The following is a 26,567-nucleotide window of genomic DNA, read 5'->3' as shown; positions in this document are numbered from 1 at the left end:
TTCAGGAAAGATTAGCGTAGCTGGATTGAATATCGGGAAGAAAGAAGAAACACAGATTCAATTTAGGTTGATTTGATTATGACGAAGATTTTATGAATAACAGTTGAAGTAAGAGGATGTGAAGGATGAATTAAAAACCAGAAAAAGTTGGAAGTTAACTCTTATTACCTTGGCCTAAGAAAAACTTATTGTTAGCGCGATCAATCCTATCTGCATAGGCTAATGTTTGTCTGTCAACTATGTTTATTCTGGTTTACCTGTTTTGTGGGATGTAAACTCGAGTTTCGGGGATGGGGAGAAAGAAACTTTCCACAGCTGCATGAGAATAAAGATTCTTTGTATCCCAGAGGGAACTCGTACACAGGCTTTTCCAACCAAAGAATACGGTCGTAACCACCGAGCTATGGACACTCTTTTCTTATTCCAACAAGATAAGTTTATAAAGAGTTATACATCGATGTCTAGTGTGGGATTCGAACCTATAATCCCTTCGTTGGAAAGCAGAAGGTTAATCAACTTGACCAACCAATTCGGCAAATTTCATTTATAAGAGTGAATATTTTTTTTTCTAAAAGCATGATGCACAAATCATTAAAATCCAACATGGTTCCTTGTAGACAGACTATTATTGAACTGAAATTCTTGTAGTCATCCATCATCGATGTAGAGCAATTGACTTTTCATTATATTAAGACATTTATATATTCTTGATACCAACTGTTTGGTGTTACTATCCACAATACTATAGTTTCTATAACCAGATAAAGTTTCTGTGGGTTGATATTTACATGCTTTTGTGTTTGGAGAATACCATGTTCAACTATTATTATTTAATTACTGATTTCGTGGCCCCTTTTCGTGTACTTCTTCAGATTAAAAAAACCAATAGAAAAAAAAGATATGCACAGAGATTTTTGTGAATTAACAACTGTTTTATTATTGAAATAACGTTGAACTACTTGCTGAACGTAGCGAGATTTCAGAATCATAAGATGTATGACAGTTTAGTGAGTTACTTATTTACTTGATGGTTTTTTTTTTTTTTGGTTGTTTGAAATACCAATCTTTAAATATCTTGACAAAAGTTTATAAACCAGAAACAACTTGAAATCCAATATGGTGGTCAGATTATACAGCAATAGTTCCCATATCACCATAGCATGTAAACATTATCTGAATTACCGATTCATTTATCCTGCTTGACTCTGCTTATCTTTCTGGAGTAGATTTATCTGTTCAGAAACAGGCATCTTTCGAAGCAGATCAACCATCTCTCCAGAGACCTTCATTAATATAGTGGTTCACCATATGAACCACTGTATCAAAGACATGCCTCTGGAGAGTTGGCACATCTGCAAGACCGAGAAATATCTTGAATAACTTTATGTATCTACGATTTGATTATTTTTTTGTATTAAATAACTTATTTGGCCAACAATTTTATGTGATTTTCATTTGGAATTTACGTATAATAACAACCATATTATTTCTTTTGACGTCAACTGAGTGATTTGCTCGAAGGTTTCCAAATCTTCGGATCTTGCGGCTTTCTAGCAGCAAGCTATTTGTCTACTGATGGTCATGTTTGGAAACTTTATCTGCTGCTGTCGTGCCATCCTCTTTTCGTCTTCCTAATAAGGTCTAAAAAGGACAACGGTAATCCTTGAAGAGACAATTTATTATCATGGACAGACCGAGCTAGTCTAAACTGCACACAAAACCCATGTCCCCTCATATCTTCCAACCCAATTAGAAAGGATTAGCCATCCTTAGTGGGACGTTATATGTCAGATGAAGCCAGACAGCTCTTGCAGTTTATGCTGAGCAGGCAGTTCCTACAATCTGATTTGGATGACAAAGTCTAAGGAGTTCACCGGTCCACCTTTTAAGTCTTTCAACAATTTGTTTTTGCGACTGTTTAGGAACTCGATCTGCTCATGCGCGGTCAGATGAATGTGTTTACTAGATCAAGACGAATAATAACGCTTTTACTTAAAAATATATATTTGAAATTCGGATAAACTTTGACCTCTATAGTGTCATGAAAAAAAAAAGTCTAAGAATAATTCCATTCACTGCAAACTTTAGTTAACCACAAAAGGACGTTCGTCACCTGTGGCCTTTAAGTTTCTTAATTAAAATCCTTCCTAATGCAAGAATGTTTCATTTTAAGGATTTGGGTGAACAAATAATGAACTGTTGACGTGATAAAAATTCAATCCGCTTCACTAAGCTCTTAGACAACGTCGATCGTTTTATTTTTCGAGTATGCGATGGAGTTTTCTTCTTTTTTCTTTAACTTTTTCATGTGAAAATTTCTTCACAAAAAAAGAATCTGTTTTCCATACTTATTTGTATGCTTTGTTGAGTCAATTATATATCGCATGTTAAGCGTTTATGACGAAGACAATGAGGGTAAAGTTGGGCTTAGCCACACCGAAATGAAGACAGGAAAAATAGCTTTCGGTTTTAATTAATTGGTAAGTTGGTAAATTGCGTTAACAATGTCGGGAAAAATCTGAGAGATTAATTCAAGAGTACTTTGCGATGAAAATATGTGTTAGAACAATAACTGGATGTTAATTTTTGTGCTTCTTTAGGACAATTACATGCTTAAATGTGTAATCGTCTGTTGTTCTTCCTACTTTATCGTTAGTGAACATTACAAAATTTTCAACTCCTTAAAATAATGGTACAAAAGTGCAACTACTTTAAACTGGAAGTACACTTCATCTAAATATTTTCCGATTAACAAACAAATAAAAAAAAACTTAGAAAAGTAAACAACAAGTGATGTTAGGAATGTTATTACGCACACAAGTACTTTGATTTCGGTACTTGTAGAGATGTTCGAAGAGATGCGGACAAGTTTATATAAGACCCGCAGGTCAGACAGAGAGAGAGAAAAGAAGAAGACAAAATCAAGTTTCGTATAAAGATGGCCGAAGAAACTAATTCGACGATGAACAATTCTCAAATCAGAGATTGCTTCGGAGATTGAGTCACGCGAGACTGAGTATCTCCTCCTCGGCAAACCCTTGACAAGGCTCTCGCATCGGACGAGTTACTGACAGATCGATTTGGGAGGAGGGGGGGGGGGCGGGAAATGATTTTCCAGAGCGATACGCCGTTGTTGGAGAGTCACGTGACGTTCGTGAAACATTCACAACACACCCTCCCACGTGCATGAAAGATGCGGAAACTGTTAATCGCTCCCGTACTAATCCGGTCCTCTCTTAATCCTCATCGTCTCCGACGTTGTCACGCTTAAGGAGGTGAAGCAGCAAACGCTTATTCCTATTAGCTCGAGATTCGGGCACGAAATTACGCTTTCTTGTTACTTTACATCGCTCTTCCTCTCTCTCTGTATTAATCTGTCTCTCAATGTCATTGTCTTTGTCTCATTATTCATGTTTTCTGTCTCTTTATTTATTCTCTCCATTTATATCTTTGATTTTTTTTTTAATTTCTTTCCCATTATCTCTTTCTTTTCCATTGGGTTTTTCCCCATTCCTTGATCATCTTTTTTTGCTTTCCTTTTACTATTCCATCCGTTTTTTTTTTTTAATTGCTGCTCCGTTGGATTTTCACTTTCTTTCTTTCTGGTATATATTATCTTTTTTTTTTTTCTTTTCAAAATCTTTTTCTCACTGACTTCATCTCTCTTTAGTTGCTTTATTTAGTCTGGTTTTAATCGCTTCTTCTTCTTTGTGTCTGTATTTGTCTCACGTGTTTGCTTTCTCTCTCTTTCTCCCTCTCTCTCCTTTAATCTCTCTGTTATGAATTTTCTCTCTCTCATTACCCTCCCTCGTCTGTTTTTTGTTTTCTTTTTCATGGAATCGCAGATTTTTCATTTTTTAAATTCCGTAAGTTCTCGTTTAAATTTCTTGCTTTGTCCATAATTTAAAAACAATCAAACTCCCAACTCCCATCCCTGCTTTCTTTTTTTCCTGTTTGTTTTATTCAGATTTTCGTTTTATCTTTCCTTCTCTCTGTTTATCTATCTTTCCGACTCCAACTTTTGTTTCATCTCCATTTCTTTAATATTTTTGTTATCTCTCTCTCTCTCTGTATCTCTGTTGTTTTTTTCACATTAATTTTATCTCTCTGTCTTTCGAATTTTAGTTTTATCTCTCTCTCTCTCTTTCTCCGTCTGTCTATCTACTTTGATTTCTGGTCTTCGTTCTATATTTCCCACCATATTTCCTTTATCTATTTTTTCTTTCTAATTATACTTGCTTCTGTCTGCTTCACTCCATCTCTTCGGCAGTTTTCTTTGTCTTTTTCTCTCTTTCTGCCCTGTATTATTTACCATTTCGTCTTTTTCTGTGCTTCCTTCCTGTGTATCTCGCTCTTCCTTGCTCGGTCTCTGTCATTTTTCTTTGTTTTTCTATGCATCGTATACTTTTTCTCTTCCTCTGTCCTTTTCACCTGTTGTTTCACAGTTTATTCTCTATTCCTTGTGGTATTTTATCTTTTTTCTTCGTGGATATTCCACCGTCATTATGTTTCTCTGCGTCCACTGGCAATTTACAATCTTCCTTGCTTCTCACTACACAAAAAAACATTGAAAGAAACAAATTAGAATGAAATAAAATATTAAAAAAAAGAATAAAAAGCATACAGCATAAGAAAAAGGAACAAAAAAGTTAGAAAAAGTAAAAATGAGAAGTCATTACGAAAAGATAAAAAAATTAAAAAAAAATTACAAAATCAAGTAACCAAAATCAAACTAGAGTGAAAAAAGAAATAATTAAGAAAATTATAAAAGAAAAAAGAATGATTAATGGATACGAATTAAAACACGACATTAAATGTTTAATGCTGAAGTATTAAATGGAACGAAGAAAAAAAAAGTAAGGGAATTATGCAGAAAGATAAATTGGAATAACCAAACTCCGAAACAGTGAAATTCCAATCACAAATCGCCCAAAGACGTAATACGAAAGAAGTTGATTACAGAGAATGATAGCAACCTAATAAAGGCTTAGGAAGGATATTTGATAAAAGAATGAAAGGATAAAAGAAAAAAGAAGAGAGAAAACAAATATAATGACATGGAAAGTAATGATATAGGAAGGATTCGTATACACAAAATACCAACTAGCGGAGAGGAAATGGGTTGAAGGGAGATTTTTTAATAGACAGATAGTTGTATGTCTCCTTCTAGCAAATCCTTAAGCATTGTAGTAGTTAGGAGAAGGTGAAGAGAGAGCTAAGCTATTCTCTATTCTGATCCACTGTTCACATCACGGATAAATGGACCACAGTTGTATGGCTTATATCTCTATCCAAGAACGTCATTACATTTCCAATTCCTTATCCTCTTTTCTTCGCCTGCTTCGTGCAGCATTCCTTGTGTTAGTGATCTGCCTTACGAATAACTGAGTTTCACTGAGAAAGAGAAAGAGAGAGAGAGAGAGAGACATTTCTGTCTGTAGGAGATTACCTTCATAAAGAACAAAAAAGAACTTGAATTGATTTATTGATTGAAATCCTTCTGAAGGGTTGATATAGTTGGCCACAAGGGGTCACAGTTGTGCCTGTTTTATAGAGATATTCTAAAGGAAACAGAGGTTTTCCAATCACTCAATAAGTACCTGGTGGGCTTGTCTATCGACTAACGTCATACTGCTGCCACAAATAATATGTTCAGAGTGATCTGTTAGGGCAAACAGCTGAAAGTGGGCAGCGATTGGCGTACTACAGCCAGACCTCATAACAGCGTTCAGATTGCAAAAAAAAGGCAAGTTGGAAATAATGCAAGATAGATGTACTTTAGAGATCTAGCTCCGTTCTCTTGATAGTAATGCTGCTTCAAGATATATACTCAAAATAAAAATCATACGAACCAAAGTAAGCTTAAAGTAAAATATCGAAATACAATCGTGCTTTTTGTTTGTTTGTTTTGAGATCAGCCTCTGGCCATGTGTATGCCTGGATTATGTCAACATTTATTGGATAGGTATTAGCTGAGCTGGGCTATTTGCGTTTACCAATCATACTGTTGTTAACAGGGAAAAAATCCGTTTTATAGTTAAATTACAAACAGTTAACTTTTCCAACATAGATGGTTCCTGCATTATACAATATTGGAAGTTATATTTAAGTAAAGGATATGACATCAAGCATGTGATAATTTAGGGAGTCTTTGACAGGGAAGAAAGACATTTTTTTTGTAGGAAAGAATCCATAGTTTATTAATATAAATATATTTTATTATAACATTGGAAATTCTAAACAATACAAATCTCAAATTTAAACATGAATTATATTTTTTTCAAAAATAAAATAAACTTGTAATCAAACACCAATTACAGGCATTTATGATCGTAGTTATAAGTTAGGCCACAGCTGTTTGAGCGTAATTCAACCTACAAATATACACGCCTCAGAAGCTTTACGGTCAAACCACAACTAGGCATAATGCATAACTACAGGAACGTAATACTGTCTAATTTATACTATGTTGAAAAAAGCATTTGGGATTTTGTTGTTTTTATAAGAACCAATCTTCTGTATGAGACACGTATGTCGACTGTACATCTGTATACTCTCAATAGAACATATGAACTTCGTAAGAGATATTATCGTAAGATGTATCAGTGTCCTATCCATTAGTGACACTTGGGAAAGACTGCGTCATCTAAAATTGAATGTAAGCAACAAGCAACATTACTAGCTGATAGAAATGTGTAAAAGTGCCATCCCCAGCCACAAAAAAAAAAAAAAAAAAAAAAACCTTCAAGAAGCTAACACCAAAAGAACAGAGATAACTGGCTGAACAAAGTTTGTTGTTTGCCATTAAATATGGACGTTTGGATTGTTAACCATAGATGATCCCACGATTATTGATGATTTCAGCTGTATCGGGGGAACTGCAAATTACTGCCATATTGTGGCCCTAAACCTAAGAGGTATATTTTCTATTTTCTTTTTTTTATTTGTGGGGGAAGTAAAAACCACAGTTTTAGGGAGGGAAAATCCGTCTGTCTGTAACTGAGATCGACTAACTCGGGAACTGGCTGAACAAAATTTTTCTCTCTCTCTCTCTATATATATATATATATATATATGTAGAAAGTATTTTACCTTGGGTATATAAATGTTAAGAATACCAAGCAATTTTTAAAACCTGGTTTTACTCCATTTCCCAAGTAAGCAAACAGACAACTAAGTCAAGTTTGCACCTGCAAGTGATGCAAGTCTAGCTGATCCTACAGGTGGTGCAAGACCAGGACAACTCGTGGTAGACGTTTGCTTACTTGGGAAATGGAGTAAAACCAGGTTTTAAAAATTGCTTGGTATTCTTAACATTTATATACCCAAGGTAAAATACTTTCTACATTTATATCTCCTCCAGAGATTTTTATTTAATAAGGTTAAAACACCTTATGGCAACTTGTTCTGGTAAAATACTTACGAGCTCTGTATTACTAAATCTTGATATTTCTAGCCTAGCTCCCACTGAAGAGACCTCAATAAAGGTCGAAACCGGTCTGGGTTGTGGCCCCTTGCCTTTAATACAAAACATCATACATCCCCTTATTGGAGATGTGTTTTGGCATTAAGGGAAAATATTAAGATTAGTGATCGGAGCTTGTTCCACGTCTACCACGAGTTGCCCTGGTCTTGCACTACCTGTAGGATCAGCTAGACTTGCATCACTTGCAGGCGCAAACTTGACTTAGTTGTCTGTTTGCTTACTTGGGAAACGGAGTAAAACCAGGTTTTAAAAATTGCTTGGTATTCTTAACATATATATATATATATATATATATATATTCAAAGTAAACTTGTTTTACTTATTCCATAAAAATAGACTAAATGAAGTATACGAAGTGCTTCATTTAACATACTTTGCGATTTGAATAATTCTTTGCAAATGTCTTACGTTGAAGATATTCAACCGATGTTAAAGATATTAAACAGACATCTTTCTGGAAAAGATGAACTGCTTCATGCATCAAGAAAGAAAGAGAGAAGAAAATTATGGACCTATTTTTATCTTCAGTAACTGTTGACCGACATATTTGCATCGATCTGCTCCAGAGATGGATAATGACACAGCTGTCGGAGCAGCAGCAGCAATGGATGCCGTTTTACCACCCCCCCCTATTTTTTCTATTTTTAAATATCGAGTTAAAATTAGTCGGTAGAACGTAAAAATTGAATTTTAATCTCGTATCAGCGGATCTTTTATGATAATTAATGGATTTCGCATGGAACTGTGTAATTTGTGTATTAAACGGTTTGCTTCAAGAGGCATCCAATCGTTTGTACTAATATTTCCTTCTCATTAACCTAGATTTTCTTATTTTTCAATTATTTGTTTCTTTAAAATGAAATATTCGAAATCCTAAGATTATTTGTGCATATTTGAAAGACTTAAGCGCATCTGTTTTAGCTGTACATCAAGAAGGAATTTCAGTATTCTTTTATTACTCAAAGAGAGTAAACAACACTCACTCCTCAGTCCTAACTTTTTCATAAATCTGTTAACAGCTCGTCTTTATCTTCATCATCACCAGATTAGTGCGATGTGTAACCGCTATGCATAGAAAACAGAATTAGTTATAACAAACGACAAGATTGGTTATATTGACGTAGAATACACAATATTCTACGTCAATTTTTCAATTTTTGAGAGGAAAAAGAACTTATGTAATAAATTACACTCAAAATCGAATAACCCTATAATTATCTGAAATAAAAGTTTCATTTGTCATTTATTAAAATCGAGCATATAAGGTATCTTTCTTTGCTTATCTGTCTTCATAGACATTACTACGAAGTTTTTAGGTGAGTGGCAATGTGTGCCACTCATTATATTACAGATTAGATTGTCTTTTTATGTAATATAATCTAATTAGATTCTGATACATTAGTTTTGTGCACCCTCATCCATGTTTTTCTTTCTATCTGCTCTTCTGCTTGATGGATTTTACTGAAATTTGACACCCGTATGTTTATTAAAATTTGTCTAGCCACCTCGGTTTGATTTCACTCCAACAATTCATTGGGGATATTTCGCAAATATGAAACATAAAACCGACTTATAGTAGTTTTCGTAATAGGCAATTAGGTGTATGGTTCAGGTAAACCAATGAATTTGACTGATTTTTGGAGTTCGTGTCATTTCCATCCTACATGGATTACTTAAGCCTCTTGGTAGAGGGTTCTCTAATAATAATGATAATAATCCAAAATTATAAATATGTTCTTGCTGACTAAATTTCATGAAATTAAGTTGTATTCAAGATCTCTAGAACGGTAAGTTGAGTTACCTCAATTGTATGTTCTTCAGCTTGTTTGCCGTTTTTAGGAGAAAAACCTTACACCTCCATATGATACCAGATAACTCACCTTCAGCCTTATAAAAGTTCTATACGGGATTCGAACCCGTTTTTAAAGCAACTATACATAAAAATTTGTAAACAATAAACAATTTTTATTGTTATAATGAGAAACTATGAAGAACAGTCATAACGAGTATTTGTTATAAGTAAATAAACGTCTGAGAAACGAAAAAAATAATCCAGGAACAAATATAAGATATTTAATAAATAAATTACAAACTTGCGACAACTAGAGTGCTTCATCAAGCAGTCAATTTTCTTTCAGCTTATTGCTCATTGGTAACAAAGGTGACAAAGACATCATTCCAAAGCTCAGTTTTTTTTTCAATCCCCGAAACGACCAAACTAGCCTTAGAACACACGCTCACAACAAGCAGACTTGCCAGTATGAAAGTCAGATTTCTAGCATATCGATAGATGCGCTCAATTTTGCTCCTATGGAAACACAGCAAAAACAACAACATTAAAGAATATCGTTGTTATAACTGAAAAAAGTTTTTAGCTTGTTTGTTATTATTATATTAATTGATAAACATGATATAAACTGGGTTTAACACCTCCCGCTCAATAGAAGAAGCTGCGGTTATCCGTTCAAGAGATAACCTAAACAGAAACCAAGGGATGATCCTTGGTGACATCTGGAAATCACTCATAAGATCGCTCAGCACATCAGAGTTCAACTTCGCAACCAATTATAGGACGCACCTGCTAAACAATGACTGACCAACTGCTAACATACACGCGTTCGTGTACCGGTTCATATGAATTTCATCTTTTTCATCCATTCAGTTATGTATTAGTTGTAATTTAAGCTTTTTTGTTCTCTAAGCTGCTTTGTATCTTGCCCAGAATAAGCCACCAGTTAGGTGGCGAAACTAGTAGGTAACATTCTGTATCAAAAACTCCGACCTATTAAACCCAGTTTATATCAACTTATAATATATAGTGGTTATAATATATATATATATATATATATATATATATAAAACGTTCATCATGTGCACAAAAAGTTACAAAAATAAATTTCTCGTTTGCACAGATTAGTCCTTATATTAGTCCTTATAAGAACTGGCTTAAAGGGGCGAAGCAAGAATGCTTTTCATCTTCCCCGTTATCTGTAGAGGACAGTGCAGGGATAAGGTGTTATTGAGCTATTAAAGCTCTGATCATGGCAGGAGGGTAACAGCAATAGCCGAGCCTCAGTTAGAACTTCATTGGCTACAGCATTGCCATCCATTATCCAGCAAAGGTATTGGATTGAATGAATCAATCACCGGAACTCACGGTCGATTGATCACCCAAACTTAACAGATTAGGGAGGTTAGTTGGGGCTTTTATTATGTACGTATGGATTTAGTAGTAACAATGAGTTCTGTAGAATACAGTAGTAGTCATTTCTTGCAGAATATTGTTAGAATAGAATATGCGTATGTTATCAAAGGAATTAGTAAGTTGGTAGCAAGCTGTTGGTAACGACAGATTGTCGGTCGTTATCAACAAACGGTTGGTAACGACAGTTTGTTGTCGCTACCAACAAAACAACAGATCATAGTTACCATTAGCCTTTTCAGTCTGTTGAGTAACCTTGTCTCGGACGGGAGCGTAAGACTTTTGTTCCAGAAATCGATAATATTCTGCTCCAAAATACAGACAAACCGATCCTAGAACACGCAGAGCAAACGAACAAACAAACAAACAAACAAAAAAAAAATTAACAGGCACGCCTGATGATATTCATTGCCTTGGCACTGATCCAACCGAATGTTCGGCACCGATATCCCGACAGAACACCGCGTCTCTTCGATGGCTAGAAACGTAGCAACATCACGGAGATGTTGATGTTCTTGCAGTGGACAGCTGTGCCAGATCTTTCTTTAACTGACGCATTGCTGTTGCGATATCATCCCCATAGGATGCTCAAAATCGTTTTATTGATGTCACTGACTTTTGCAGGAAATTTCAGCCCCCTTTTCTCAGTTCAATCTGTGCATGTCATTACCTGCTTACTTGCCCGCAGCGAAAATCAATGCTCGAGCTACGGGTAGATACCATCCTTGGCGTGTGTGGCGTCGATAGGACGAGAGAAGGTATTTTCGAAAAGTGCATTAATTTGTTGGATGGATGTCTGGTGGTTAATAACGCGATTCCACGCAGAAAAGAAATGGAAAGGAGGGAAAGAGAGAGTGAGTAAAGGGGGGGGGGGCTAGCGAAAGGAGGAAGGATGAAGTGTCGTGGTGGTGGTTGCACGTGATTTTCACGCAGGCTTACATTACCGAGTGGGAAGATCAAAGAAATGCAACTAGCATGGTGGTCGAGGCTGTCGTCTTGTTGGAACCAGAGTGCTAATTATGTGTTTAATAAAGCCCTTATCCCGTGGTCTCCACAGGCAGCCAAAGGGTTCTGGCAGCTTTATTAAATCGAAGCCTGGAACGACTGCATTGCAATGATCATGGCTGGGGAATAAAAGTGAGAAAAACACACCAGTAACTTGGGTTTCTCAATTGTCTCCGTTTTGCCTTTATTGTTTCCTGTGTCACTCTCTATCAACGATGTCCTTCATTTGGAAAGAAGTGGTTGAAATCCCCTGTACGACACGAAAAAACCTTTTTTTTTTATGGGGGTTGTTCAAATGAAGACAAGTTAGTTGAAGTCACATGGAGGATGATGATAGGGAAACCTGAGCTTTTACCCCGAAACCACAGTGTTTTTTAATCGTGAGAATAACACCTGCGCTTAATAGACTGTAATTCAAACAGCCTCATATACCCTAATTCTGTTTCTCTTTCTGTGTCTTTTTCTCTATTTACATTTATCTCTATTTGCATTTCTTTCGTTTTATTCATCTTTCTATCTCTCTCTATTCTAGGATTCTCTATTTTTATTTCTTTTCCTACCTATTTCTATTTTTTTTTTCTCTTTTTCACTCAATTTCTTTCTTTTTATATTTAATTATCTCTGTTTCTCTTTTTTCTCTCTCTCCCCCTTTGTCTCTTGTTTTCTTTTTTTTTCTCCCTCTTTCTTTCCAGGAAAATCTTTTTCCGAGAATTAAGATGTACGATTTTATTTACAGGAAACCTAAAGCGATATGATCGCTATTCTAAACAACTGCTCATTATGTTGGTTCACATTTTACAAACAGGTACTCTCGAAATGCTTTTCAAAGAGATTATTATTGTCTGCTCATACCAACACGAACATAAGTGTAAACCTCGTCTAAAAATTGTAGTTAATAGGGTTTTTTTTTCTCTGTCTCTCTTACGAACATTTTCACCAACTTTTATTTTCTAAGAATTCAATTTTAGGAAATGCCACAATATTCGTCAGAATGGCTGTATTTTCAGACAACATCGCGCCATTCCACTTGTCTCACTGTTTTTACAACAGACATGAACGTAGTTTTGTGGAAGATGTATTTTGGTGGTGAACCAAAAGAAATGTAAGTCGAAATGCAAAGGACGTGCAAATGTGTCTCTGTAGGAGGCATATTGCACACAGTCTTCATCATTCTCTCTTTCGCCTATAGGTTATGCATGCATTACGAGAAAAAAAAATTCAATACAACAGAAACTGTATTTTTCACACATTCAAATTGATCGAATACCAGGACAAGTTCTTTTTGTTGAAAGAAATAAAAAAAAAACATTCCATTCTTTGAATGAAAAACACTTCGTCTTATTTTTATTTTTTTAAAGATTTTTCCTTTCTTTTACTTCTTCCTTCGGTTTACGTTTTGTGTCTCAATAATATGTTCCTTACTAAACACGTCATTACTGAAATAGAAATTGGAACACGCATTTATTCTTCGAAAAAAAGAAAATTGTCTTACAAACAAACTTCAAGTACCACATTGTCATCGTGATGAAAACCATAAGGAGAAAATTGCTCACCACTAAGTTATTATACTTTAAATTAATGACAAAGTGAAATCTTATATTGCAAGATTTTTTTATGAATACACTGCATAAAGAATTTCACGATTAGCCACACAGTTCCTCACAATGTACTCTAGTGACGAAAATATTAGAGCCAGTTCCCTTGCTAAATGGAATCCACATGCAACTGATGATAATGTGGTAGTCACTTGCTAAAAATAGGTAGCGAATAGCTGGCAGAAAAAGTATTTGCGTTCAAGTACGTACGTGAGAATGGTAAGAGGTTGTGATACCAGTCTTTCGAATCCATGTGGATCGACTGAAAGTATCTCGGCTTTGACGTTGGACACAAGACTACTAAAGAAAGATTATCGTGGAGAAGGGAAAGTTAGTGATTTTGTTATTTCACATGCATCGAAGAATACTGATATAGTAGCAGCAACAACAATACGAGATCATACACGTATTATGATTAGTCCCAAAAATTCCAAACAGGAGCAATGGAGTAGTTTTGGTGGTGAGGCCTATCTGAACTATACGCATTCATTCTCAATGACCATTTATTGTACATACGGGATAATGAGCCATATCTCAGAATAATAACCTTAATGGATTAAACCCCATCAGTCACTAGAACTCAGTCCTATTTTGCATATTCATGACAAGGACCCAGTGCCAGGAAACAACACACACACACACACACACACACACACACACACACACACACACACACACACACACACACACACACACACACACACACACACACACACACACACACACACACACACACACACACACACACACACACACACACACACACACGCGCGCACGCACGCGCGTTGTTTTTATACTCACTCCCTGGGCTCTGGTACACTCTCCTTCCTTTGCCAAACCTTTTAGAATTCAAATATTCCAAGCGTCACGATTCTCCTTATTTCTTTACGATAGGTCGACAACCATCCACTTCAACGCTAAGAAAATATTCTTGGTTAGTTTCTCCAAGAAAGGTATTATTTAATATCTCCTTATTTTTGATGATACTCAGATCTCCAATAAAATCGATCTTCTTGGACTGACTTACACTTCCATCCTTTCCTGACACAAGCCCGTTACTTCCCGTAACTCCTTCGGAAACACTCGATGCTTTCTTCCATTCAAGACATTGTCCCTAGCCTGTACAAATCCCACTCCATGTAAATCCCAAATTCCCCCTTGCTAGAACTCTCGTATTTGGACTGATGCATCCATAAACTGCCTTAGGAACGCTTGGTGCTATCCTTTATCCTTAAGATGGAAATCTACTTACGATAATCTCTCTCTCTCTCTGTCTCTCTTTCGAGGCCTCATTCCGTCACTTATTCGTAAATGTTCTATTCTTATTTATGCCCTGTCTCTAGATATTTTGATGATCAATATTCTGCTTCAGATTTTCCCAAACAATGAACTGGTCACTTTTTTTCCATCTTAAATGTAAAATTACGAGAGTTTTTGGTGAACATCAAGAAACGCAGTTCAGCTTCAAGCTTACGTAACAAATTTCTCTTTATCCTTTTTTCTGTGCAATTAGCTTTCCTCAACGACTCGGATGACCTTTAACTGTTCAAGAGAAACACATCAACAGGCTTCTCCTTTTTCCTTAACCACGTGCCCCTACATACAGGACTCTTGTGTTATAGTCTTTGCGAACATTATTATGTGGGACTGATATCTTAAAAAAAAAGCTTACGTCTGACGTCTTAACTTGTGGAATTTGAGTATGTGTGACTTGGTATATCTTTCATGAGTTTTAATTACTGGTTCATTCATTACAATATGTGATCTGATTGCTTCAATAAGCTATATGAAAACTTTTCAAAATAACTAATTATATGAAGAGCCAAAGGCTTCAATTCAAGGTGTTGCACTATCCAGGTATTTGCTTACGCTTGGACTCGCCGAACTTTATATAGTTTCTATATTCGGCATGAAACTCTTTGAGTTTCTTATTCGACTGACTGCAAACTTGGTATTATACAGGTCTACCTACTCACTGATGAGACCTCAATAAAGGTTAAAACCGGTCTGGGTAGTGACCTTCTCTCATAATGTAGAACAATAATACAGCTCTTAGGAGCTGGCTTTCACATTATGGGTAAATACAAGAAAAGTGATCGGAGCTTGCTCCACTCTTACTATGAGTTGTTGCCTTGGTGTTGCACTACCATATGGATTATATAGAGTTGCACTATCCAGGTATTTGCTTACGCTTGGACTCGCCGAACTTTATATAGTTTCTATATTCGGCTATGAAACAATATGGGATGTAATATCCCTTTACTTAAATAATTTTCAAAATAAAGTTTTATTCTTAAGGAGAACACCACAGTTACATACAATATAAATCTATGAACAAATCAGGTTTCTCGTCACATGATTGACTGAAATCTTAAAATGATTTCAAAGTGGTTTTATTGTTCAGAGAGCACTTTCCGATATAGGTGGAATTAGCTCTTATTCTAGAAGTAAGTTTTTTTCCCGCAGTATATATAAAACAATTTTTTGTTTCTTGTGGTCTTCATAAATGGCTACTGCAATTCAAGTTATTACTTCGTATGGAAGTTCTGTTTCTTTTCAACCTGTAGACGCATCCTAGTGACTCCAACTTTCTGTATTAAGTGGTGTAAGGTATGCTAGCAGTACCCAGTGAGAGTAAGTTTTCAGTATATGTTTGAGGATAGCTTTGGGTAGGTTGAGTTTTAGAGCATGATTACCGTAAACCGATTCAGACTTAAACTTTTTACGTGAGTACGATGTTACACCAATATCAGTACATGTTTCACCAGAGACGATGACCTGTTCATTCTAGGTCATCGTCTCAAAGGTACAATTAAATCTCCGCATCATCAGTTGACAATACATTTAATGAGAGATTTAATTTGATCTTCATATAGTAAACTGTGGTTTCGAATTCCACTGCAGGCATGCGTGTTTGTGAAAGTCTTTAAGTGGCAGATGATTGTCATCGCATGGTGTGAGATCACAGAAATTATTAAAAGTCTTAAATGGCTCGAAAAAGTTCCATGTTTGGTCTACAGTAAGGTTTAAGACGGAATTCACATAAAGTATAATAGCTTTATTTGTTGGACTTAAAAGAATGATATGATCTAGATTTTATTGGAACCTAAAGAAGCTCCTGATAGGTTTGTAGTATAAGATTACCACTCCCAATCTTATATTCGCACCCACACTCAACCTTAGAAAGTTAACTGGGTTTTCAACTGACGGCACACGTACCAAAGGGATGTCGTAATTTACATAAGTAGATAAAGTAATAACATTATACTATTTGATTTGATAATCCTAAAGAGATAAAGACAAATGTTAACTGTCACGTCATAATTATATGAGGTTTGGCTTTAAGTATAATTTTATCATCTTCAGGCGAGGATAAAGTTGAAGGCTAATTTGTCTCAAATTTCCGGTCTACTGCGGATTTGGACAAATGTGATGCACACTTCCTAATCTACTCCAAACACGTGGGCTGTCTAGGTCAACAGACTGATTGTAGTGGAAATCTTTCTTCACATAATTGACCTCAACTGAGGCCTATTGGCAACGATAAAGGAAAGCGGTGATGTCATGATTCAACCAACTGTCTACTTCCCTTTTAAACCAATTTCTGTCAATTCCTCTCATCACCTTTTATATTTTAAAGGCCCCAGTACCACTTCTTCCTGCAAGAGACTTTTTTAGTCTTCCCCTTGGTGCTTCCGAACGTTGACACACATATTCGCCGGTTCTTGACACCAAGTTCTTGATCACAAGAGTCCCGCAAACTACCAGCAACTTATAGGGACTAGTGCCAGCTCAGCTAAGTGTCGTCAGTTTTTTTTTTTATTTATTTATTTAACTTTTTCTTTTTCTTTTTTTTTTTTACTTTTAGTGTAGAGCGAGACTAACTTAGCTACAACTTGGCAACTTGCTTGGACGCCATAGTCGGATGAGCAGAAATGTTTTCTTATTTTTGCTTCAACTAACATCGGGCTTTTTTTTTTTTAATCTCTTTCACTCTCTCTATCTATGTTTCTTTCACTCTCTCGGAAGTAAAACGATCCGTCGACATGCCCCACATAGATTTTAACCTTGGCTAGTTTACAAATCACAGTCTGTGTTTGTGACTCAGATTATTCGCAAGCGTTAACAATATGAAACAGCCCTGCTTATATTTAGACTGTTGATAATTGGCTAAAGTGATACATTTTCTGAAAAAAAAGAAAAGAAAAGGAAAAACTTATTAATTACAAGAACCGACTGTAAAAAAAATCATTTAGCATCTCTGCTATATCTTTATTCATAATCTGTTTAGAGTTTATTTCAGTAACTATAGTAACAGTTACAGTAATTATCTGCGGTTGATTTTTAACTAGGCAACAGTTTATTTCAATAGCGCTCACTTTGGTAACCGATTATGACAGAGTCGATTTCAACTGATTGTTGCAATCATACTTAATTTTAGTAACTGTGTAACCGATGTCAATTAATGTTTACATTAAAGCTTTATTTCAGTAACTATGGTAATCGATTATGAAAGAGTTGATTTCAGAAACCATGGAAACAGGTCTGTTAACTCTGGCAATAGTTAATTTCAGTAATGTGTAACACTTTTCTTTAACCGATAGATGATTTCAGTAACTATGGTAACGGTTAATTATCTGGAGTATTTTAACTAGGCAACTTACTTCAATCCCAGCTCACATCGGCAATAAGCATAGCAACCTATTATGACGTGTCGATTTCAACTGACTGTTGCACAGTTCATTTCAGTAACTATGGTAACAAGTAGTTTCAGTTAACTGGCATTAATTGATTTCAGTAACTGTACAACAATTGACTTTAACTGAAAGTTGATTTCAGTAACTATGGTAACGACGTGTTGATTTCAACTGACTGTTACACAGTTCATTTCAGTAACTATAGTAACAGGTTAACTATAGTTTTTGTTAACTGTGGCGATAGTTGATTTCAGTAACTGTACAACAATTGACTTTAACTGATAGTTGATTTCAGTAACTGTACAACAATTGACTTTAACTGGTAGTTGGTTTCAGTAACGATGGTAACGACATGTTGATTTCAACTGACTGTTACACAGTTCATTTCAGTAACTATAGTAACAGGTTAACTATACTTTTTGTTAACTGTGGCGATAGTTGATTTCAGTAACTACAACAATTGACTTTAATTGATGGTTGATTTCAGTAACTATGGTAAGGACCTGTTAATTTCAACTGACTGTTACACAGTTCATTTCAGTAACTATAGTAACAGGTTAACTATAGTTTTTGTTAACTGTGGCAATAGTTGATTTCAGTAACTATGGTAACAGCTGATTTTATTAAGTAACCATTTAGCGACTACTTGATTAACGGATTGTTATTATAAGCAAATAGATTTTTAAAAAGTTTTTTTTTTTCATTCTTAGTTGATAGTAACTTAGCAATCTCATGGACATTTATTACATTTTAAAGTATTTTTTTTATTGTTTCTTCTTCATCTACATGTTTACGATTTTTATTAAATAGAAAAATATGAATGCAGACGTTTTAAGCGACTGAAAATAGAAGCACATTTTGAATTTACATGAGACTCAACTAGTAGTCGTATGTGTGTGTGTAGCTAAATACTTAATGACTCTTGTGCATTAAGTCCATCTTAATTAGGCCCATCCAACGCGTGGTATTCTCATTGTTTCTGGCAGTTAAATCTTCCAACAAATGTTTGAAGTTCATTTCTGAGTGGCCTCATCACGCACACATGGAAGCTAAAAATCGTTACGCCAACTCTGAAAACGAAGTTCAAAATTGACTCGCTTTTCTCTTCTCTCTCTCTCTCTCTGAAAAGGAAAGCGTTTATCTTTCGAGAGACATGACACACGAATAGCGTGTTTGCTGGACTGATAAAAGAGCAGGGCTAACGGAACAGGTCAGTATTGCTTTCAGCTTGACCTACTTAGATATTTTATATTAACGGGCAAGGATGAGCCACGCGATGAAAAATACAAGGTTGAGGTTTCAGTGGTAAGGAAACAAAATTAACAAAAAAAATGTCACAATTTCGATTATTAATTACATGTGCAGTCATAAGATCCTAGATATCTATTTTCAACGTACGATTGAGCTTCTTATATTTCAAAAACAACACCTACACTTTGCATATCATCTGTAATTTCGTTTAGGCCTACTTCAGCTCCAAGACTGTTTATTCAACAGTTGTATCTGTAGAAACAGTTTACTGCAAACAGATGCAGTGTAATAAGCCATTACTTTGGTTACCTCAATCAACTGAGATAGCTGATAAACTGTTGCCATAGTTACTGAAATGAACTTGTGTGGTGAATATGCTGTTGCGTAGTTACTGAAATCATTTGATAAACGTTGCTCACAAACCTAGAATTTTAAAATCGGAAATTTTAACTCCCCCGATGGTTGCATTCTCGAGGAGAGTTACGATTTCTTATTATGGCGATAAAATTCTGTGCACGTGAGTTTAATGAGTAAAAATTTCCCTTTCGTTTATTGCAGTTTTGCGTGATCTTTGTACTTAATTCAGATAAAAACTTGTAAATAAATAAAACGAACTGAACCTTGTGTTCCTGCAGTTGTAGATTTGGAAGGCTTTTATTTTATTTATTTATTTTTATTTCTTTATTTACGTGTTCTGTTATAGTTTAGGCATGCAAAATAATTTCCTGTCATCTTTAGTCATGTTCAGCTCACATTAAACTGTAAGAATCTCTTTTAGCATACTCACTTTTTTTTTTCTCTTTAATTTCGTTTCTTAAAGGAATTCTATTACGGAAATCATCACGATACTGAACTTTGACCTTTTTTTGAATTCTGCACATCACATTTGAAGAGTTGATGAATAATGTTTGGTTTAACATGAAGCCCTTCAGGGGAGGCAGATAAACAAAATGTGTGTGAAAGAGAGAGAGAGAGAGAGAGAGAGAGAGAGAGAGAGAGAGAGAGAAAGAGAGAGAGAGAGAGAGAGAGAGAGAGTTAACGCAATGCATACTTTCTGTTCACATGAAGTTTAGATCGCTTGATTCTAGAAATGAATGTTAGGCCAGAACGAATCCTTAAAAGTATGAATGATTTATGGTGGTACCATGGATGCAACATCCTTCTTTTCTATTTTACACTCAGGCGTAGACTTACGGTTTACCGTGCTGGTATTCGAAACCAAATATTATGGAATAAGGTAGTTAATATTTATTCCCGTAGTGTCCTGTGTCTGTATGCGTGTGTTCTTCTGGTGGATTTGCATGTTTGAGGGACGTAGTTTCCGGCAAAAAAAAAAAGCCCTTTCACTCCGTATTCTTGACGTCACAGACCGGATCGAAAACGAGTGTTTTCAACCCAATGGGTCTTCTAAACTCAGCTACGGAGGCAACATGGTTACATTTCATGGACTCCACATAGTTGCAGCCTGGACGTAATATTAAGTATCTATATTGTAACAGTTATATTTGATGCTGTTTCGACATTTTTGTTGTTTACAACAGTCATGATGCTTGATGTTGTTGCTTAGACGCTTGATACGAACAGTTATTAAGGTCGTTGCAGTAACTTCTCCAGAGCCCCCCCCCCCCCTTTTTTTTTCTATACTTCTTTGGACAAGGTCAAATTCTTAATAGCTGTGTTCAGTAATATACTTCTTAAGATATGCAACTCACAAACGACAGATGCTTTTATGAGAATTGTAGCAGAATGATGATGTACATACCAGTAGCGGCTCGTGGTTTGAAATCGTGAGGGTGTGCCAACTATCGAAATATACATGCACACTGTAAGTACAGTGTATACGTGTTTGGATAAAATATCAAAAATATGATAAAAATTAAAAAAAAAAATTAAACATGAAAAAATATTGTTTATTATCGATAAAATTATACAGTTTGGTATAATTCAAAATTACTATAACAAATGTTATGTCTTTAAATTGTAATGGCCAAATATTTCCAGAGACGGAGTAAACACGATAAGTACTACGAACACTCTACTACTGGCACAAACTACATATAAACAATAGTGGAACTACACGACGGACAGTGCCGCATTACGCTAATAACTCGCATCTTACTATGACGTGCATATGCTTGCGCGCGTAGCAATATGACACTGTGGTAAACACAGTGCTGCTAGCGTCCTTCGCCCTCCTAAGTGCTACAAGATGGATTTTTATTATTTTTTATACAAAATAAGAGAATTGTATAGGGTTGTTGATGATAAAATTAAATATTACAAGCAAATATAAAAAAATTAATAAATATATTTATATATCGAGAAAAATTGGGATTACTGCAGTTTCTCATTGCCTATGCACGAGCCGTCCCTGTACATAATTAGAATTAAAATTCTCATAAACCTAGAAATGTAAAATATGTAGTAAACATGTAAAATTATATAATTTTACTTGTTTATAATTATATACAATTTAAAAAGAAAACAGATATTTGATGTTGTATTCAGTTACTAGAACACTAGATTGAGTAGTTTTTAGTCTATAGAGAAGTGACTTCATCCAATAATACTAGATGTACATGATCATCTGAGTATTTATATTTTTCTTAGTCTCGAAATAACCGTTTATTTAAATTTATCAATTTAATCGATAGGCTTATTTGTACTCTATCCGACAGATCTGTTTTAATAGCAGTAGGAAAAATATGTTTGCGTGCCATCAATGGTTTAATCAGCTTTATATAAAAAAGCCATTTTATATCGTCTAATGTAAAAGGGCTTCTTTAACTGAAGGTGAGTTTAGCTGGTCTTGTACGGTGGGTGACGAGTTTTTCCCTTCCAAATTGGAGACAAATTTATTATTCAGTGATGAATGTTTGAGAGCGCATGTGACTGCGAAATTACGTGTAACTCGGTACATGTACTTTTGTGTAGTCTAAAGAGATGGACTTCGATATGGGGAAGAGGCAGTCTTAAAATAAATGAATCTCTTAGAATAAATTTAATCTCTAAATAAATGTAGAGATTAAAAAGCTCAGATATCTGTTTAATCAGCCTTGATCTGGGCGGTTTTGGACTACACATAAAAATTGACACCCCCTTTAAAATACCAACCAACTTCGTCAAGATCATAATTTTCTTAATCATTATTTCTTATATAGATTCCTTTTTCTTTTTTTTTATACGCTGCATCTTTAGATTTCATTTTTATCTCGAAGGAGGGGAAGCCCACCCTCTGCCAGTCAAACCTGAGTGGTATCATTAAGACATTACATTTAGAGGAGCTTTTAAGACACTTGCAATCCTTAAATAATTGTCAAAGTAAAGACGCCTTCTGTGTGTGTTTGGAACTAGTAAGATTTCCACGCAGAGACATTTTGATTTACGCTTCCCACGTTTTATTTTCCCCTGCACCAAATTCGTCGATTATTTACCATCCCATCCACCAGGTGGCGTCACTGTCGATTGATTTGTATTCGATAGATGACGCCATCTTTGTTATCACTATTCCCAGTAGATGGCACTCCCATCAAAATGCCTTTGCCTTTTTTTTGCACACTAGCGCCACCGTAATTTGCTCACATAAATGAAAAATATATGTATATAAAACGAATAATAAATATGATGTTGAGTTAATGTTTTGTTTTGCATGCTTCACTGTTCTTGCCTTTTTGTCAGAGCACTGCACAACTCACTGTCGTGGCTTAATGTTGGCCACCAGGGCAGCTGGCAGTGCGAGTAGTGTTTCACATGAGGTCTTCCCCTCTCGTGTGCTTACCAATATCTACATTGTTTTTTAGCTCTATTATCAGGAACCCTGAGGACTTTTCAAGTTCACGCATGCGATGGAGACGAACTGAAGATCGAATGTTGGCCGAACACGGTGATCAGCATCAACCTTGCCCAGTACGGAAGACAAGTAGCCTCAGACCAGCTGTGCCCATCAGAGAAACCTCCTGACACCTACATCCTGCCAAACGAGACAATCCACTGTCTAGCTTCCGAGGCATTACGGGTAAGAGACATTTATCTATTCTGATTGGAGTGCTTTGTGTGACGTCATCTTGTAAATCAAATTATGAGCTTTCATTTAACGCAGGGGTCTTCAACGCATTGCCCGGAGGCCATTTTGAAAAAATAACTACTTAACATTAAAACGCGATTAAATAAAAAATAATTTCAATGAAGCCCGCAGGCCACTAAGCTATACTTCGGTATTTAGAATTGTAAGATGCTTTCCAGATTCACAAGGAACGCTGTGCATTTGATACTTTACATAAAATCTTATAAAAACAAATATTAAATAGACATGCTTCTTCAGCCATCTACCAGCGCCAAGCAGTACTTAAGTACTAACGTCGCAGGTAGATGGCTGAAGCAGTAGTTCGTTCGAGTGCGCTGTCTAGTGCTTTCCAGATACATCTCAAAGGTACTCGATACTTCTTTATTTTCATATAAATACAAGAGGATCTCATCCACAGTCAGTCGTGAACAGTGTGATATTCGTGTATAAGCGCACGCAGGTTCGTCGTGTCAGCCATAGGCTATTGTAGTTTTATGTTGCTATTCAGTGGAAAGTATGAACCAAAATGGCCGTTCACGGCCATTTTGGTTCATTTTTTGGGTTCACCTTCCATCACTATGACGTCTACGAGTAAAAAGCGTAAATCAAGTTATTCTTGTCTGGTTTTTAATGAAAAGTGGGCCAATTTGTACTTTTTTGTGCCGATCGACGATAAGCCAGTGTGTTTAATTTGTCCTGAGTCAGTGTCAGTATCAAAAGAATACAATATAAAACGACACTATGAGACAAAACATGCGTCCACTTTCGATCACCTTCAAGGGCGGCTTCGTGTGGACAAAGTGAACCGTCTCTCGAAATTTATTTAAAATTCCAGCAGGGTACGTTTAAAAGGCAGAGGGAAGAGAGCGAAGCGTGCGTCAAAGTAAGTTATGTAATAGCTGAAAAAATTGCTAAAAAATCAAAAGCCTTCTTGGACTCTGTGAAAGGGTGTCTCATCGCTGCTGGAGATATTCTGTGACAAATAAGAAAGTGTTTAAAAAACCGAGTTTGTCTGGGGTAACTGTAGCACGACGTGGCGAAAAACTTGCCAATGACATTGAAGGAACTTTAAAAAAACGGTCGTCCGAATTTACGTCATATTCACTTGCTTTAGATGAGAGCACAGATGTGAAGGATACAACACAACTGGCTATCTGTGTCCGTGGCATTGCTCAACAATTCACTGTGACAGAAGAACTGCTAGCGCTCGTACCTGTGAAGGGAACGAAGAAAAAACGCACTGATATTCTTGAAGCCGCCAAGAAAACGCTCCAGCGTTTCGACTTCAGCTTAACCAACCTCGAGGGTGTGGTAACTGATGGTGCCCCTACTAGTGGGAAAGAACGAAGGGTTTGTTCCGCTGCTACGGAAAGAACCGGAACTAGAAGGAAAAGATTTCGCCCATTACTACTGTTTAACCCACCAGGAGAATTTGTGCTCGAAAACTATTGGATTTGAGAATGTCATGAAAGTTATTGTGACTGTCGTCAACATTATTAACGCAAGAAGATTGAATCATCGTCAATTCCAAGAGTTTTTCATCCAAGAGTGCAAAGCGGATCACGGCGATGTGGTTTGTTATAGTGATATGCGTTGGTTGAGCAGAGGGAAGGTTCTTAAAAGAGTCTTTGACTTAAGGTGCGAAATACAGCAGTTCATGCAAATCAAGAGGAATCCGATTGCGGAATTTAACGATCCGAAGTGGATGACAGACTTTGCTTTTGTGACCGACATCTCGTTCCATATGAATAACCTAAATACGCGGCTACAATCCAAAAATCAAGTGGTGCACACTCTGTTTGATCACATCAAAGCTTTTGTGGCCAAGCTCAAATTTTAGGAGGCACAACTCGCAAAAAAAGACTTAACTCATTTTCAGTTTCTCGCTGAGTCCAACTGTTCATTTCTTGATGAATATGCTACAAAATTAACAAGGTTAATTTTGTAGCATATTCATCAAGAAATGAAATTCATCAAGAAATGAATCTTGTTAATTTTGCGAAGAAGTGAGTTCGAAGAGAGATTTAGTGATTTTTGTAACTAAGAGTCTTCTTTAGATTTATTTTCAATGCCAGGCTCAGTAAAATGGAACTGCTTTAACTCTAAAACACTCTTTGAGAGAAAAATTATTCAATGTGCCCTTGCTTACATTTTACAAAGATTACATTTCTGAGGATGCATTCCCTAATCTTCGTCAGCATGCTTTGAAGATGTGCCTTTGGTTAGGAAGCACATACTTATGTGAGCAGTTCTTCTCCAGAATGAAGCATGTGAAGTCCAAGACAAGAACTCAGATTATGGACCAACATCTAGAGAATACTCTGCACATAGCGACTTCCAACATTGATGCCAATATCGACAAGCTGGTCAAGGAAAAACATTGCCAAGTTGCCCATTGACATTGTAAAAAATGAATGTTTTCTTCATTAAATTATCTTTTTTCAAGTATTGATTGTATTTACTTATCATGAACCCGACTCCTACCTACGCTCTCAAAGCTGAGTTTGTTTATTTTTATAGGATTTTATGTAAAGTATCAAATGCACAGCGTTCCTTGTCAATCTGAAAGGCATCTTACAATTCTAAATACCGCAGTGTATCTTAGTAGCTCGCGGGCTTCATTGAAATTTTTAATGCGGCCCGCAATAGCTGAAATGTTCCCCTGATTTAATGCTTTGGTTTTTTAAAACTGAAAAAAAAATGGTAATAAGTTGAGAACGATTTGAGAAAACCTCCACTATCTAAATCATTTGTTTGTTATTAATTAATAAGGGAAATAATACCTACCGGAATGCAGACAGTAAAGTAACGGATAGCCAATTCTGTGTCGCTGGAGATTTTCTGAAATCTCAAGGGGAATTTGATTTGCATAAATTTAAAGTGAAATATCTTTGGTCAGTTTTCTTTAGATATGCGTATTACAGTTCTGAATTTAATATTTAAAATATTCAGAAGTAGCCCTTATAATTCCTTAATTCTTGTTATAATTATTTTACGTTTTATATAAATAAACTTAGTACCAACTTCAAGGATTTCATTCCACTCTTGAAGACATTTCAAGATAATACACACTTCTTATCCTCTGTTGATTCGGCTGTTATTCCGAACAAGGCTTACTTTGTTCGGGTCGGAGTTCAGTGTGATACCAAGATATATGAATTCTGTATAATTATAATTTACATCATAATAATTGTATAAAACCGAAGTCTTTTCGTTTTGATATTCATATATACTTCCCATGCCATACTTCATATGCTTGTATGTTGCT

At 35.8% G+C, this 26,567-nt stretch overlaps 1 protein-coding gene and 1 long non-coding RNA gene across 5 annotated transcripts in view; one reads left to right on the top strand and one right to left on the bottom strand.

Moving 5' to 3' along the window:
- The window catches only part of LOC150095927 (protein eva-1-like), a 103,950-nt gene that overhangs the window by 53,767 nt on the left and 23,616 nt on the right, over positions 1-26,567 (top strand). For 3 of the 4 annotated variants that reach the window (XM_090409251.1, XM_090409248.1, XM_090409250.1), the window contains exon 2: positions 23,037-23,251. In XM_090409251.1, coding sequence (XP_090265377.1) covers positions 23,037-23,251 — 215 coding nt within the window. The remainder of the gene's footprint in view (positions 1-23,036; positions 23,252-26,567) is intronic. The other variant, XM_090409249.1, reaches the window with a different exon arrangement.
- LOC150095926 (uncharacterized) overlaps positions 9,483-26,567 on the bottom strand; it is a 161,875-nt gene continuing 144,790 nt past the window's right edge. The window contains exon 4 of the long non-coding RNA XR_016549939.1: positions 9,483-9,794. This is a non-coding gene — a long non-coding RNA (uncharacterized LOC150095926). The remainder of the gene's footprint in view (positions 9,795-26,567) is intronic.

Source organism: Typopeltis vanoorti, chromosome 19 (assembly GCF_054136105.1).
Source record: "Typopeltis vanoorti isolate ZY-2024b chromosome 19, IOZ_Tvanoo_1.0, whole genome shotgun sequence".
Lineage (NCBI taxonomy): Eukaryota > Metazoa > Arthropoda > Arachnida > Uropygi > Thelyphonidae > Typopeltis > Typopeltis vanoorti.
Note: the sequence above shows the minus strand (reverse complement) of the source record. Positions and strands in the feature narration are given on the sequence as shown.